Consider the following 17,206-nt stretch of genomic DNA (forward strand, 5'->3'; position numbering starts at 1 on the left):
GCGCGTGCGCCGATCCACGCTTCGCGAGACGTCTCGCGTGGCTCGGAGCGGGGCAACGGTATGGACGAACACAGATCGTTCGAACGCGCTAACCGTTCGCGTGACCGTACAGTGAACGACTAGGCGATGGTGTCACAGCATGGGGCGAACATATTCGCTCGCTATCGGTCGCGGTGAGTCGGACTTGCTTGATTTGTCGCGCGCCCATGTGCATGTTCAATTGGTTGTAATTCGGGTAGTGTGCATTAGTGTATGAAAGGTGCAATAAAGCCCTTTTGATGTTTGCACTACTGTGTTGTCGTTCCCTTGTTCCAAGAGCATGTGTGAGTCCCACAAGTGGTCTATACTGTTTTAGTTTTTTTTTAGTTTCCTGATATTCGATTTCATCTATGGCTTCTTTTTTTCTTGACTCTATACGATATTCATTCGAAATCTACTATTCAGTATTCCCACACCACTACTTTACATGGAACACAACGCTTCTCTGCTTCAATGGTTGCTTTAGGTCATATGATGTGCGATTTGAGAGGTGTGTTCGCCGCACGTAATAAAAACCATTGACCATCTGCGCGTATGGAAGTTTCATTTATTGTCTTGGTATTTCATTGCGGCGGCAGTGAAATTTATATTTAAATCGTGTAATAAACTTATTTCGTTATATTGAAGTTCATTATATCGAGGTCGAACTATATTCTAACATTCATGATTCAATTCAACCCCTAATTGAAACAACACGCACTTCTGCTTATGTACCGATCTTCGAGACATTAAGAAATCATACATGCCAGGTCAGAAAATTAAACAACGCGACAGATGCTTCTGTTTTCACAGTTCCTGCCACGTAGAAATTATGTTGGCGAGTTGACCAAAGCACAAATTTTGCAGTGTTTGATTGGCGAAGTGGTAGGAGCACTGAAGGTTTGTTTTGAAGATACCTCCCGCCAACGTGCGCGGAGGCTGCCGGTAGAGGCGGCGTTCTCATTACTGTGTATTAAAGAGTTTAATAAACTTTTGATGTTTTGCATGTTCGCACATCACTACCTTGACGCCTATGCTGCATTGGCACACAACAAAGTGACTCACCAGAGGGAGCTCGTGAGCAAAGGCAGGACAGCATCCACAGGCTCCGTGCAGCCCTCGAGAGAAGGCCACAGTGGCTGCTGACTGTCGGCCAGTTCACCTTCGTCCATCTCTGGCTCCTGCAGCCACATATTAGTATGGGTCATTAGGGCTCTCAAGCTGGTCATCACAGGAAGAGCAGAAGACAACACGGACACGACCTCTGTTTCGATTAGCAAGGGCACTGCCATCCTGGTCTGTTACACAATTTCTCGGACTTGTGCGAAGAGATGTCAAATTAACATGATCGGGTGCCGGGGATTTTTCGAAGTGCAACAAATTAAATTTGTCAAAGTAACAAATTTTCGGGCTTTAAGTTCAAATGCATTTGTCGGCAATATGTTGCGGAAATTTAAAGTTTTTAATCTTAAAGTTCAAATAAAAATTTACTTACGCCAATGCATAACTTTAATTAGAATAATTAGTGTAAAGATAATTAGCAAGATGGCTTTTTAGTCACGTCCCTTAAAGACACTTCGTAATCAACATCAAAGCCCTCAGAATTAGGATTCATATGAAGTGTTGAATTTTCACACAAAACATGCAGGCTTTTTGCGATGGTAGACCACGTTGGAAAACAAAAGTGTGAGCAAAACTGACAGTCATAAGCTTTGTTGCACCATCTGTCATATAAAAACAAAGCCTACCACAAAATTTTAGTTTACCCAACTTCCAAGTAGATGGTGAAACCAGTCTATGAGTGTTTCACGTTCATGAATTATTTTAAACACAGCTGGTGTGTATCAGCAGCCAGGCAAGTACAGATGACATCAGTTATTTCGACCCTGATGGGACTGATGAGCTTGGTCGAATCAACTTTCCCTTACTGTGCAGGCAAAATGGCGGCACCACAGTCATTTCCAATGTGGGCACAACAATGATGGGCCTGATGATGATGTGTGTGAGGATGGGAACTTGAGTTTGCAGGAGATATTTCCTCGCAGTAAAACCTTACAAGATGGTAAAAATCCATGCAGCACATGGTGAATCCAGGAAAGTTGGCAGGTATGTGATATTAAGCGCTACATTCCAATCACAGAGCCGTACACCTAAACAAGGCTGCTTCTGTTAGTGATTTTAGCTAAAATGCCTGCTTTTGTGACACTATACACTAGAACCACGGTGATACGAATGCAGCACGGATCCACGTTGGATATCGGCGTATAACCAAAAATGTGTATCATCATAGAATACACAAAATCAAGAAAAAATGATTTGTAGCAGAACAAAATTCTAATAGTGGAACCGCGTTGATACGTTCCTCGCTGCTGCGTTTTTCCCAGCTGCTACGTCGCATGTTTGCGGTCCTGACCTAATCCTACATGACTTCCATGTATTAAGTTCCCTTGACACATCGCCAATCTGTAATTTTTCTGCATTTTAGGTTGCCGTTAGAATGTGGTGGTCACGTACTTTAGCGGTGCAGCCAGCATGTACGTTGCAAATAGTGACCGGTGCGTTGCAACAAGCGACCGGCACGTGGCCAATACGGCGTGGCACATATCTTGAAAGCGATCTGCAATGTGCGCAAAGTGCGTGCCCGTGCGGGCCTCATCTTCAAAATGATCTGCGATGTTGACAAAGTGTGCCTACTGCCAGATAGCCTAGTATGTGCTGTGCTTTCAACATTTAGTTCGCGTTGACGCGAGGAGACAGCGGAACATATATTCGCTCGCTGCTGCTGCGGCCCTTCCTCACTGCAGCGTTTTTGACAGCGAGTTCCCGCGGTGATCGAGCGAAATGTGTTCGTGTTTAACTGTGCACGTGTGACACCGTGCTTGTTAATTTAGGTAGTAAGCGAATGTTTACAAGTTTATATGGCCGATAAAACTACTAGCCTTACTTCGTACAGCTGTCTACTAGGTGAAGCAATCGTTGCTTCACCTTTCAGGCAAAACTGCTAATTTTTTTCTCTCCCCCTTGAAAAACAGTTTACTACCTCTGTACGTTTTCTTCTTGCCCAACTCGACAGCGATTGCCTTGGAAGGCGTGAACGTGTGCGCACGTGATCTCCTGAATCTTTTAGCCGCCGTGGCTACTGCCGCGGTCGCCGTTGCTGCAGTGGTTCCTCATCTTTTGCGCTGGTCAAAGCATCAACTAGGCTGTGATGCGGTCCGGTCCACTCGACGGGGGAACCAATGAGAGATTGCGCAGCCTCGTGACGTGGCCGGTGCTTGGTGACTTTGGATCTCGCTGTGCCGGCATGTCTGTGCTGGTCACTCAGCTGGCTCAGCTGCTGCTGCCGTATTGCTCACGCGTTGTATGATTCGCAGCAGTGCGGCAAGACGTTCGTAAAAGCCGATGTTTTTCGTATTAAGAGCAGTGTATTGCAGCCGTGGAATTTCACAAATTTGTATCATACCGCAATTCTTACCAGCCGTGATCATATCAGCGGGGTTTTACTGTAAGTGGCAGCCTGAGCATTTCAACTGTATACTTGTCAGCAAGATTTTTAAATGTTCATTCCAAACTAGGCTTGCGCAAAATATTCGGCATTTTGGAAATATGCCATTCGATATATGCTTTGGGTCAAATTTCAGTATGCAGCATTCGAAACTTGAGAATATCAATTTAAAAACATGTATATTCATCAATTCAGCAAGCAAAGTATGAAGCCACAAACCCTACTCACAGCCAAAACAAGTCAAAGACAAAGCATTCATTTACAGTCGCCGATCAATTTTTTAAAACCTGTTTGATTATTCGCACATCCCTACAACACTGCCACATCCTATTGAACTAATGCAGTACAAGACGATGACCGAAGTTTTGAACACACACAGCATTTCGCTCAAATTTTAGGACTGGAAGAAAGTTGGCACCCCCCCCATTCAGGTTGAGTCCTGCACTCTCACTCATGTTGGAGAGAAGATTTCTCAGGTCTCCGAGAGCCATGCAGCCATTGCGAATAAACCTATACTGACATGGAAACAAACCGCAAGTTTAGTTGTCGACACACAACAAAGCAGCCTTGGATAGACCTAACAATCAAGGCAGTGGGGCCACTGACCTGTGCGGTGGAGAGCAGAAAATCGTCACGAGAAGCTTGCCACTTATCGAATGGCTCATCGGTCATCGGACCTGAGATCATGCGCACAATCCGCCTTTTGCATTGCGCTGTGGCGCCACCTTAGTGGGCTCCGCGAGAAACTATGTACGGCGTCGGGGGCCCCGCAGGACACAGAGGCACGCTGCAAGAAGCGAGCTGAAATGGTTTTGTGCATTTGTCAGTCGTTGTAATTTTCGTTTTGTGTGAGTGGCCGCTTGTTGCACAGGATGCCTAGGCCGGCAATGACTCTGGTGCGACTACAACCGCAAGTTGTTGAAATATGATGACGGGATGTGCCTCTGAACGAATACATTGCACCGTAACGCGATTGACACACCGCCTACGCTTGTATCCCTGTTATTCATATTTATTCGTACCGGAATATGAGTCCAAACATGCTTCGGAAGTTGAAATGCACGAACGTGAGCACTCGCCAGATGCCCACATCAAGTTAAGGCTGGGGTCGATTCCACTCAGCGGAGGTTAGCCGTATCGTATATAGCAGCAGAGTTCATGCATTTGCCACTGTTAGACCTGCACTGAATGTACGCTAATAGGATGATAAAAACTGCTTTTATAGCCGAGTCTTGACCAAGTGGCCATAGCTCTTTGAAGGGGCCACACTGCGCCCAGAGTATTTATGCAACGCAAGAACGGCGCATTTGTTTACATCTGGCACGCGTACGGCCACCGCTCGCTGTTAGCTTCAAGCACAGTAGAAACCGTGCACGCTCACACGAAATAATGAGGAAATGTTCAAAGGCATATATGAACACTCTCATGCACATATCAGAAGCGATCACACCTGAGACGAGAAGGCCATGAACGTCCCGGGCACATCGAAAACGGTGACAATGACCACCTAGCCACACTGACACGCGGAAAATGCCGATGCCCGCTGTACTCGCGTGGCAACGATGCGGTGTTGTTGCTACAATGCAGCATCGAAAGGGCCATCACTTGTTGCCTGTTTAGCATAAGAGGCAAACTGTGTTTTCGATAACTACTAAGGCAGCATAAAAATACACTATCCGTAATTGCACCTCATTCATGGAAGCGCCCGCGACTGCGACCGACAGCCTCGTTTCAAGAACGGTGCCTGTACCGCGGTATTAGCACTGCGTCGTTACGCCGCTTCCCACTCCGGTGTGTGCATTGTACTATGCTAAGAGTGGTTCACTTCAAGTCGGTAAGGTCAGTACCGAACTATATAAGCAGTTTCCTTCGTCCTACTCGCTTATTCTATATTTCAGGTCCGCCGGTAGCGGACGAACTCGTAGGCTGTGTTAGGCGTAATGAAGCTGCCTGAACGAGATCGACACCGCCCCAAAATTGATGTGGATGGCTGTAAAGGGCTGGAAATCGTGCATATCAGTGTCGGAAGCACGTTTCAACTCAATTTGAGCGTCAATAAATACATACACGAGCGCATTTGCGGCAATATTCACGTTGTCGGTGCGATGCTCTCACTCAGCGGCCGCTCGCACGGCGATCAGCACACTGGTTTTGTCGGCGTCGTCGGCACGGAAGCTTATCACACTACAATCACTCGCTGTCGTCGATCGCGTCGTCTGTCGCTTCTTCGTCATATACTTGTATGACAATATAGGTCTCCCACTGGCACAGTATCACCACTACAGCCAGCCGAGCGATGGCGCCGGCGTGAGGTCGACTTCTGACCGACATCAGTGTCGTGTCGGCATATATTGTGATGTACCGGACGTTAACCGAATATCGCTGTGAACAGCTGAAGTTTCTACTGAAACACAGCGCAAATACCGTGTCGTCTACCGGCACAGCGCCGACAATAAAGAGTCGCGTGCTCGACGGCTATGCTGCATACGCGTGCGTCGTCAGCTGCACGAACCACCAACGCCGTACAAAACGTTTTTCGGCGCTCGCCGCATGCACACTTGGGACATGCAAAAGGCAGATTGAGGGCCGCAGCAGTGGCATTCAGGTCCACTGTTGAGATCAGTTAGGCACACAGGCTCCTCTGTGTGCCTGGACTGGAGGAACATGCTAAGCTTGCAAGTATGCACACAGCCTTGAGCTGAATTTGCAACAAAGCCTAAAATGCTGGCGTCCACAGTCAAGATCACACTTTGCAGCAGTGCGGTGCCGCATGATGCACATTAGGCCGCACAATAGGTAAGTGCGAAACGCTCCTGCGGTCTTGACAACCACAAAATTTCAGTAGGCTGAACTACAACAACCAGCAAAAGTCCGTAAATGAATTCTCTGTAGTGATGGCTTTGTAAAAAAATGAACTATCTGAATAACAGCACTTCAGAAAAAATAAAGAAAAAAATAAAAAGAACAAATTCCTGAGATTATTCTTTTTAGATAAGTGAACTTCTCGCTGTTGTCTCAAGGCCTTATGCAAATCCTACAACTATACAGTAGACTTCCGTTAACTCGACTGTTTAATTAGAATTTTCGGTTAATGAGATTCTGGCCAAAAGCAGCAGCTGGCCCCCATGCATTTCTGAGGGCCCAAATTTCAATTTTTTCGGTCCTCAAATTGGCCTTTGCCGGATGATTTGAACTTGACCAGTCAGCACATAGCACCTGAACCCTATGGTGACCCTAATAGTGACCCCTTTAGTGTCAGCGTGTGTTGCGATGAAGCTTCGGGGACAGTGACATATCATCTCCCTTCAAAAACACCGATTCGCAGCCTGCCCTAGGAAGATTTTTAAGCCATAATTGCAGCTAACAATATCTGATTACGGAATTTACCGAATTCTAACAGTCTTAGTTTTTTCCAAGAAAATTTGCCCTAAGATTGTCTGCGCAGTGTAATTCGGCACGATGCCAACACCTCCTTCGCGGCGGTCGGATGCTCTACCACATATAACGGATGTACTGTGGCGAAACTATCCTTATAAAGCCGTGCGGCAAAGCCGACTTTAGGAAACTGGCAGCCGTTTAAGCAACACGTATTAGACCCTTGCCCTTTTTTTTTTGCTAAGTATTCGAGTGCACGTTAGCAAGTGGTCGGGAAATGCGGTGTATGGGAGGCGACGTTCTCAGTGTTGTGATGGTGCAAGTCCCCCTGACAGGATTTCTACTTTGGACACACATAAAGCGCGCGCACGTTTGATTTAGCGGCATGTTAGGATTAGAAAAATACTGCCAAATGGCATTTTTTTTCTTCATCTTGCTAAATTTGACTCGCCAGATAATGCGATCAACTTCATCGGTCCTGTAATTGTCGAATTAACGAAGTTGACTGTATCCAAATTATTCAGTTAGAAAAAAATTTGACTATTTATTATTTCCTTAGACTTCGTTTAGAGTAAAAAAAAAAAAATATTCACACACGCCTATTCGAAACATGTTAGCCTGTATAATTTATTGTTGCAACATCAAACCTCGACTTGTTCAAAGTTCTTGCTTCAAGTTTTTATTTGCAAATGTGGCTAGTAGATAATACCTTCTTCTTATTAACTACTAACCTCGTACAGGGCTCGGGAGAAGCGTGCTTTGCGGGGCCCTATCTCGTATTCGCCTTGCACGGGAGGATCGGCAAACGAGACATGCCTGCCAGATGGCACCTGCTGTGAATAAACAAGGGCAAGACATATTATTATCACTCATAGATACTATGGACACGAGACCCATGCAGAGAGGGCAAAATTAAACAAATAAGAACAATGCAAAATACATGTGAAGGCACAAAATGTGCGAATACAAATGTCATGAGGCGAAATGATTGCATCAGCAATGGTGTGTGGAAAAATATATTAGTGCGGGCAAAATAGTTTTGATGCATTTTGATGATTGTGGCTAGTTGGTCTTGTCCTTAGTGGATTTATATACGTTGAAGGGTCGAGCGCTAGTCCGTTATTGAGTAGCTGTTACTGAGTACTAGTTGAGTAATAGTGTTGCTGAGTCACTGCTATGTGATGGCATAGTGAAAGGGAATCCTTGGATGAGGAAACAGCCCCAACAAAAAGATGATAAAGAAACTGCTTACACCACTTGTTTCCTTTAGACCAGGCAGGTACAGTAAATCCTCATTATAACAAGGTAACTGAGTCGGCAAGGAAATTCAATATTAGCGGTAGTTAGATAAAACAGTGGTGAAACAGCCATTGCCCTGAATCAAAATGAAACTACTGTTTGCTACAACCGCTGCAGACGAAACTACAGTCACTACTGATGCAGTCATGGACAGCGACAATGCAGTGTTATATGTGGCGGTAAATGCAAGAATCAAGGCTATAAAGGCACAAATACCGTATTTACTCGTTTGTAACGAGTTTTTAAAAGATTTTTGCTACCCGAAGTCGATCCTTGCGTTACAATCGAATACCGAAATTCAAGCTGTCTGAAAAGTGCAACGTGCGAGTGAAAGCACGTGAGGGACGTGTGCTATCACGGAGAGCGAACGCACGGCGGAGAGCAAACGCGGCGTCTTCCGTTGTGCAAAAGCCCGTGGGGGGATGGGAGGGAGGGAGCGGAGGCAACGTTTAGCTGCGGCACCAAATGCTTGTCTTGCGACCGGGAAAGGGGAACTGGCGACTCAATCTCCCACGCGAAAGGAGGAAAGCCGGAAGGCAGCGCGGTAGGGAGGGGGTGCGGCTTCCACTCTGCTGGCTACTGCGTACTTGTAATTTGCGCGGCTCCGGGCTGTTGCGCGCACCGTATCTTGAAAGCGATGGCGACACGGCTCTTACCTTTGTATGCGCTGTGCTTTCATCGCTCAGTTTCCGCTGAAGCGATAGGACCGCACGAAACTTCGGTCACTGCTACCGCTGCACTTGCTCACGCCAGCGTTTTGACAGTGGTCGTTCATAGAGTGTGATCTATTCATATTTGCTTGTGCGCGCTGACACCATGTTAGTTAATTCAATTAGGAAGCGAATGCATCCAAGTTTATGCAGCCAATAAAACTACTATCCTTATTCCGTATAGCTGTCTACTAATTTGCTATTGCAATTGATGCTTCGCCTCTCAGGCGAAACTGCAACTTTTTCATGCATCCGGTGGTCCCGCGCTACTTAGCGGTTTTCTGATTTTTTTTTGCTGGACGCCACAAAAAGTCGCCCCTCGCGTTACAATCGAGTAAATACGGTAGGCACGAAACGTTCCTACGTTCCTGTTATTCACATACAATTTCTGTTGATGGCTGTGGTCATGTGGACTCCGCCACTTCATTTCAGTTGTATGCTGGCATCGTTTCTGCTGTTTGCATCACACTTTTGTGGCGCAGCACACTTGCCAAGCTCCGAGAGTTGTCTGAATTAACCGATGTAGGCCAAATATGGCCGAATTAACGAGAGTTTAATTGCATTAAATAATGCATACACCTGCCGGGACCAGAGGACGAGTCTCAATGATCTGATTTTCCAAATTAACGAGGGTCTAATTAATGAGGTTTTACTGTAGGGGCAATCGGTCTGATGGCCTAGTCCTTTCCTACAGCAGTCCAGGCTTCTCAGATCACCGCTACACCATCCATAATCTTGTCAGTTTTCTGCGGCATGTTTCTGCCAGCTGCGAGGAACTTTTTGCAGCTTCTTCAAGCACTTGCATAGCCAGCCACCACCACTGCGTTTCTGTTGTAGAGGGCATACAGACACACAAAAATGGCCGCTACTGTTGACATCTCCGAAGATGTCTATGATCGTCTGCTCAAGTGTCAGACATTTGCGCAATAACTCAGTCAAGCCATGCGGTCCACGGGCAACCTTAAATGTTTAAGTGAACTACAAGTAGCAGATTGCTTGAGAGAAGCTGTCCCATAACTAACCAAGAACCCCTTGTGCACACATAGGCACAGTGTGATGGTGTTGGCAGGCCTTCTTCCATGGCATCTCTATGGCCTCAGAGGTTGCAGGCATATATGCAATCTCAAAGGCCATCGCTAACTTGGGTGGCATGCAATGTATTATGGCCTTTCTAGTCAAAGCTATAAAAAAATTACACGGATCCCACGCATTGTCGGAATCGTATTAGGTGAAGCTTTCTTAGTGTTTACAAGAAATACTGCTCTTGTTTAGAGACAATTTGCAAATGGAGCACACAACGAAGTAGGACACAATTTCACTAGGAAACCCCTTGCTCAAATAAACATCTGCTGCTCCAACACCACACATACAGCCTTTTGAAACTAGTGTATTGCGCAAACTGTGCACTGAACTGAACTCATCCTGCAGAGAGGGAACATTATTTAAAACAAACCCCTGTCCGGGTCCACTAAGAAGTCTGAGGCCTAGTCGTCAGACAAGCCGAGAAGCTTAAGGTGTTCGAGCAGTGCCTTCAAGATGTCTGGGGAGAACTCTACCAGCCAGTCCTACGGGGTCACAGGTCTCTGTGTACAGTAAAAGCTGGTTAATTCTAATTACACGCGGCTGCTACAAAAATCCGAATTATACAAAATTCGAAATAATGAAAGTCAGAAAAAATTGCTCACTTAAACCGCAGGACAGGGAGAGAGCGTGGTTGGTTGACAACTGTAGTGAGCAGCCTTCATTCCTTGTTTGCTATGCAGCCCGAAACTACGACTTAAAAAGAAAGGTTAGGCTTCAAAAGACGAGTGTTGTTTTCCTATTTAATGTTAATGCTGTCTTCTGCAGTTTTGTTGTTTTGTGGGGTTTTTCATAATATCGCCTGTTTATTCCTTTTGTGAAATTTATTCTCAACATATGGCAGCTGTATTGGCATGTCTTGCATTGTGCAGTGCACCCATCTTTTTGTGCTTGCGTTCATCAAACGTTGCGAAAAAAAAGTGTGCATGTGCTTACTGAGAATATGACTTGAAAGTAAAGTTTCGTCTCTTCCAACACGCGCCGCCTAACCGGTTCCCGCGGTGGCACTGCGCACGCGGCGGTTGGCGGTGAGGGCGGGGCGCGGACGTCACGCGGCCGCGCGTTTGGGCTGCGAGCGGCGGAGCGTGGCTCGGGAACTTTCTCTCCGGGACCAGCGCACGGTACGTTCATGCTTTCCTCTCGTCCGCCGACACCTTTGTGACTAGGACTGGAGCTCGCGCACGGTGCCTTTGCCCGTGCGGGGAGCGCGTACTTTGTGCTGATCCTTTCCCGACGCTAAGCCGACGAGCGGTGCCATTAGTGCTCGCGCGAGGTCGTACCTCGCCGAGCCGCACTTGCTGAAAGCCTAAGCCGAAGGATATTGCCCGTGCTCTCGCGAGTTGACCCATTGGTTATCGCCAGAGCAAGTAGCATAGCCGCCGGGACTTTTCCTGTCTGAGCTGTCTGAAAAGTGCAACGTGCGAGTGAAAGCACGTGAGGGACGTGTGCTATCACGGAGAGCGAACGCACGGCGGAGAGCAAACGCGGCGTCTTCCGTTGTGCAAAAGCCCGTGGGGGGATGGGAGGGAGGGAGCGGAGGCAACGTTTAGCTGCGGCACCAAATGCTTGTCTTGCGACCGGGAAAGGGGAACTGGCGACTCAATCTCCCACGCGAAAGGAGGAAAGCCGGAAGGCAGCGCGGTAGGGAGGGGGTGCGGCTTCCACTCTGCTGGCTACTGCGTACTTGTAATTTGCGCGGCTCCGGGCTGTTGCGCGCACCGTATCTTGAAAGCGATGGCGACACGGCTCTTACCTTTGTATGCGCTGTGCTTTCATCGCTCAGTTTCCGTTGAAGCGATAGACCGCACGAAACTTCGGTCACTGCTACCGCTGCACTTGCTCACGCCAGCGTTTTGACAGTGGTTGTTCATAGAGTGTGATCTATTCATATTTGCTTGTGCGCGCTGACACCATGTTAGTTAATTCAATTAGGAAGCGAATGCATCCAAGTTTATGCAGCCAATAAAACTACTATCCTTATTCCGTATAGCTGTCTACTAATTTGCTATTGCAATTGATGCTTCGCCTCTCAGGCGAAACTGCAACTTTTTCATGCATCCGGTGGTCCCGCGCTACTTAGCGGTTTTCTGATTTTTTTTTGCTGGACGCCACAAAAAGTCGCCCCTCGCGTTACAATCGAGTAAATACGGTAGGCACGAAACGTTCCTACGTTCCTGTTATTCACATACAATTTCTGTTGATGGCTGTGGTCATGTGGACTCCGCCACTTCATTTCAGTTGTATGCTGGCATCGTTTCTGCTGTTTGCATCACACTTTTGTGGCGCAGCACACTTGCCAAGCTCCGAGAGTTGTCTGAATTAACCGATGTAGGCCAAATATGGCCGAATAACGAGAGTTTAATTGCATTAAATAATGCATACACCTGCCGGGACCAGAGGACGAGTCTCAATGATCTGATTTTCCAAATTAACGAGGGTCTAATTAATGAGGTTTTACTGTAGGGGCAATCGGTCTGATGGCCTAGTCCTTTCCTACAGCAGTCCAGGCTTCTCAGATCACCGCTACACCATCCATAATCTTGTCAGTTTTCTGCGGCATGTTTCTGCCAGCTGCGAGGAACTTTTTGCAGCTTCTTCAAGCACTTGCATAGCCAGCCACCACCACTGCGTTTCTGTTGTAGAGGGCATACAGACACACAAAAATGGCCGCTACTGTTGACATCTCCGAAGATGTCTATGATCGTCTGCTCAAGTGTCAGACATTTGCGCAATAACTCAGTCAAGCCATGCGGTCCACGGGCAACCTTAAATGTTTAAGTGAACTACAAGTAGCAGATTGCTTGAGAGAAGCTGTCCCATAACTAACCAAGAACCCCTTGTGCACACATAGGCACAGTGTGATGGTGTTGGCAGGCCTTCTTCCATGGCATCTCTATGGCCTCAGAGGTTGCAGGCATATATGCAATCTCAAAGGCCATCGCTAACTTGGGTGGCATGCAATGTATTATGGCCTTTCTAGTCAAAGCTATAAAAAATTACACGGATCCCACGCATTGTCGGAATCGTATTAGGTGAAGCTTCTTAGTGTTTACAAGAATACTGCTCTTGTTTAGAGACAATTTGCAAATGGAGCACACAACGAAGTAGGACACAATTTCACTAGGAAACCCCTTGCTCAAATAAACATCTGCTGCTCCAACACCACACATACAGCCTTTTGAAACTAGTGTATTGCGCAAACTGTGCACTGAACTGAACTCATCCTGCAGAGAGGGAACATTATTTAAAACAAACCCCTGTCCGGGTCCACTAAGAAGTCTGAGGCCTAGTCGTCAGACAAGCCGAGAAGCTTAAGGTGTTCGAGCAGTGCCTTCAAGATGTCTGGGGAGAACTCTACCAGCCAGTCCTACGGGGTCACAGGTCTCTGTGTACAGTAAAAGCTGGTTAATTCTAATTACACGCGGCTGCTACAAAAATCCGAATTATACAAAATTCGAAATAATGAAAGTCAGAAAAAATTGCTCACTTAAACCGCAGGACAGGGAGGAGAGCGTGGTTGGTTGACAACTGTAGTGAGCAGCCTTCATTCCTTGTTTGCTATGCAGCCCGAAACTACGACTTAAAAAGAAAGGTTAGGCTTCAAAGACGAGCGTTGTTTTCCTATTTAATGTTAATGCTGTCTTCTGCAGTTTTGTTGTTTTGTGGGGTTTTTCATAATATCGCCTGTTTATTCCTTTTGTGAAATTTATTCTCAACATATGGCAGCTGTATTGGCATGTCTTGCATTGTGCAGTGCACCCATCTTTTTGTGCTTGCGTTCATCAAACGTTGCGAAAAAAAAAGTGTGCATGTGCTTACTGAGAATATGACTTGAAAGTAAAGTTTCGTCTCTTCCAACACTTGCCATGTTTGTTTAAAATGTCTGCATACACACACAGTGGCATCGTGTGCTTGCTGCTCTGGCGGTACAGCTTACAAGAAGCTACTCGATGCATGCAAGCAATGCGTTAAATAATCCAAATATAGCCTCGGGGAAAAGCACTCGCACGAAAGCGATCTTGGAGGCCGTGTAATTTTTCTAATGGCCAGAAGATAGCCTTCGAGATTAGGCTTCCTGCAGTCCCAATCTCCGAGTCTGTGTAGATTCTACACACCCGCTAGGTGCGCTGCAAACCCAAATCAGCTGCAGGGGCCTATGGAAGTGTCCTCTCTATCCTTGTATATGTTACTCTAGGATAGCGACAAGGCGAGAAGCGATGGTGTCGTAGAATGAACTAGCCATGTTCATATGTAATAAATGCTGCTTCATTTTGCAAATACTGTCCTCGGTTTTTTTTGTTTGGCCTACATTCGAGGTAAGCTTTTTTTTTTTTTTTTGGCATCGAACTTTTCAGGGGTCGGCTTAGAACCGGAGTCTGCCTAGATTCGAGAAAATACGGTGTGTATTGTTTGTTTACGTGCCTAACAACAGCATACAATAAACCTATTAATTCAGTGCACAGTGAAGAAATAAGACGAGAGATCATGAACGGAATGCAAATAACCTTGACAAAATACATAATTCACGATTTCCACATCAGAGCCTGGCCGAAATGTGCCCACCTTGGCCCGTTGTGGTGATCCCTGCGGGGAGCCTTCTTCAGTCGGTGGGCGACGCTTGAGGATACTGGGCAGAGGACCAGCACTGACACCGTCGGCGGGTTGCGGTGCAACCGGCGCATTGGCTGCGTGGCGGCTCGGGGACGAACCCACGTTACGCATGGCAGCATCCAGCATGATGCGGCCTGCGCGACAGGGCTGCGGAGACCCCGACCTCGGGGTGGTGGCTTGCCTCCGTTGCCATTGGGTGGTGGAGGAGAGCCCTGCTGTGCCTGTTCTTGCCTCACCTGAGAATGTGGCGATGCAGAATCAGAGGGTTCGTTCAGATGACAATACAGAAAACAGCCGTCTCATCAAGGAGGCTAATAAAAGGCCCGAATGTTTCACAGCATATAATGACCCTTTTACATCGCATTCCCAAATAACTCTACAGAAGCAGCTTGATAAGTTATTAGAAGCAGGGTGGATGATGTCAATTTGATAAGCCAGCATACAAAAGCAAAGACAGGCGGCAACTATAGAATTTGCCGCAAGCAGTTCGTGCAACCATACCAGAGGGCACCACCAGTTTTATTGACACCTCTGTTCATTTCAGGCATTATGTGTAGACAAACTGCATGTCATAGGGGGCTGGGAGCAGTGTGGACTGCTGGTTGTCAGCTGCGGTGAGGGATGTCTGCTGAGAAAATATGGCAAGTTGTAAATAAAGCAATGTCGTGGGTTGTAGAAAAGGGGTGGTGAACACAATTTCTGCGAAAAATTGGAAAATGAATGGAATATGAATGAAATAGTGTCTGATACAAATAAAAAATCAAGTACTTTTCGAATAACAAAGAGGTGTTTTCACAATTATTATAAAATCATGTTCACATGGCAGGATTCATATTGTTAGCATGTTTCTGTCATTACACTGCATGTTATGAGGTGTTCAATTAAAGGGACACTAAAGAGAAACCGGAAGTTGAGCTTAAATGGTAGATTATCCTTTCACGATCACAGCCATACCATTCTTACTGCAAACAGATGTTTAATAAGCGAGAAAATAGCGAAAAACTGAAGAATAGGTGCTGACGCCCCTTCGAAATTCCCGCACTACACGTTCGTGACGTCGGAGATTACAAATGCAGGCCGGTCGCGATTGGTCGAGAGCGATTTATCGCTGTTAATAAAACGCAAATGAAATACACCTTAAACGTACTATAAACAGCATTTGCCACTTTTTAAACTGTTTAAAGCGAGGAAGTACAAGTTTAGGACAAATTAAATAAGAAAAACTGGCATGGCGATACATGCGGCCGTGATAGTTTCGTAGTTTCGTTTTGGTCAATGCATACTCGTGCGCCTGTTCCGCTCTACAGTGTTTGGTTGCGTGTTACGTGGCTCGAAAACATTGACTTCGCGGGAAACAGCCAGAAAATACCTCGTGTGTGTAGTGTTGAGGGCTGTATAAATGGCCCAAGGCGCTTGCTCAGGGGCAGCGGCAGTGTGACTCGATGTGTCCTTCATGTGGTGTCGCGCGGAGAGCCCCGGCTCCCGGCGGCGTTCGCAATGGATCAGTGCTCTGCCGATGATTAAACGGCAAAAGAGCCAGAGAAACCGATGGCGTGGCTCTCGCATTCTCGCCCTCGGATTATGTGTAAATCTGCCCTCGGAAAGTATCTTGGCGTGGCCAAAGGCCAGTCGTTTTCTCGAGCAGCTGTTCCCTCAATGCGGCCTTCATCAAACTCCTACGGTGCCCCTGCAGCAGCAAATGGCGGCTCGGTGAGTGCTGAAAGTCATTAAATAAAGCCACGAAATAACTATACCAGAGTACGTGCGCAACTTTCTACGCTGTTTTGTCGGGAACATCGTCGCCTGGCAGACCCGGACGCTTCGCCTTTTGTCGACGAAAACGAAGCTCTGCTTTCCGCCGGCTGCGGCCGGCAGCTCACCGCCATCGCACGCGGAGCACCGCCACCGCTCGAGCACGGAGATCATTTCGCGCTCCGTTGCACTGAATATCGCTGAAATGCAGTCCTGCTTCCCTGGCGAGTCTTGTTTGCAAGGCTCGGCGGGCAGTAGCAACGGTATCCATCGCGGCGAACGCAAACGCAGCGACCATGCATGCAGCCATGATGCATCCAGCGCCTCGGCCGTTTACGCAAAGCGGTGATGTATCATGGCGCATTCTGATTAGCTGAGAGCAATGAAATCTGTGACGACACTGCTCAGCGCCAAATCTGGGGTGAGAGAAATTGAGGAAGAGATATTTGGTCTTTGTTTACGAATTTCTCCACTAATAACTCATATTTTTGCACCCAAACAAAAACTGCATGCATTCCTGAAGGTCCCTCTTTTATTCTAGCTGAACTTCCTGTTCTCTTAGTGTCCTTTAAAGCACAAATGTAGCTTAGGAACAATTTAGCAGTTTTTCAAGTGCACAGTTCTCTTCCAAGTGACGGACGGATGGTTATCCTCGGTGGGTAAACTTATTAAATGCTACGCATTTAATAAATGAGTTACATGATAATCGTACAACCACGCGGACACGGCGTCGTCCTGTCTGTGCTGCTTTCCAGATGTGGTTGCTAACAAATGGCACAACGGCAAGATTAGGCTGCCCACCCGGAAGCGTCGCCACTGCTGATGACACCAATACCAAGTACAGCTTGTTTTTACA

The 17,206-nt window shown here is 46.9% G+C and overlaps 1 protein-coding gene across 1 annotated transcript; it reads right to left on the bottom strand.

The window, feature by feature from the left end:
- Positions 1–1,083: 1,083 nt before the first annotated feature.
- Positions 1,084–14,724, bottom strand: LOC119435116 (uncharacterized; the record flags this gene model as incomplete). The annotated part of the gene is made up of 3 exons (XM_037702057.1): positions 14,551–14,724; positions 7,630–7,731; positions 1,084–1,199 (listed from the first exon to the last, which is right to left on the bottom strand). Coding segments are annotated over exons 1-3 (392 nt in total), but the record flags the coding sequence as incomplete, so codon positions are not given.
- Positions 14,725–17,206: the final 2,482 nt, after the last annotated feature.

Source organism: Dermacentor silvarum, unplaced genomic scaffold (genome assembly GCF_013339745.2).
Source record: "Dermacentor silvarum isolate Dsil-2018 unplaced genomic scaffold, BIME_Dsil_1.4 Seq4651, whole genome shotgun sequence".
Lineage (NCBI taxonomy): Eukaryota > Metazoa > Arthropoda > Arachnida > Ixodida > Ixodidae > Dermacentor > Dermacentor silvarum.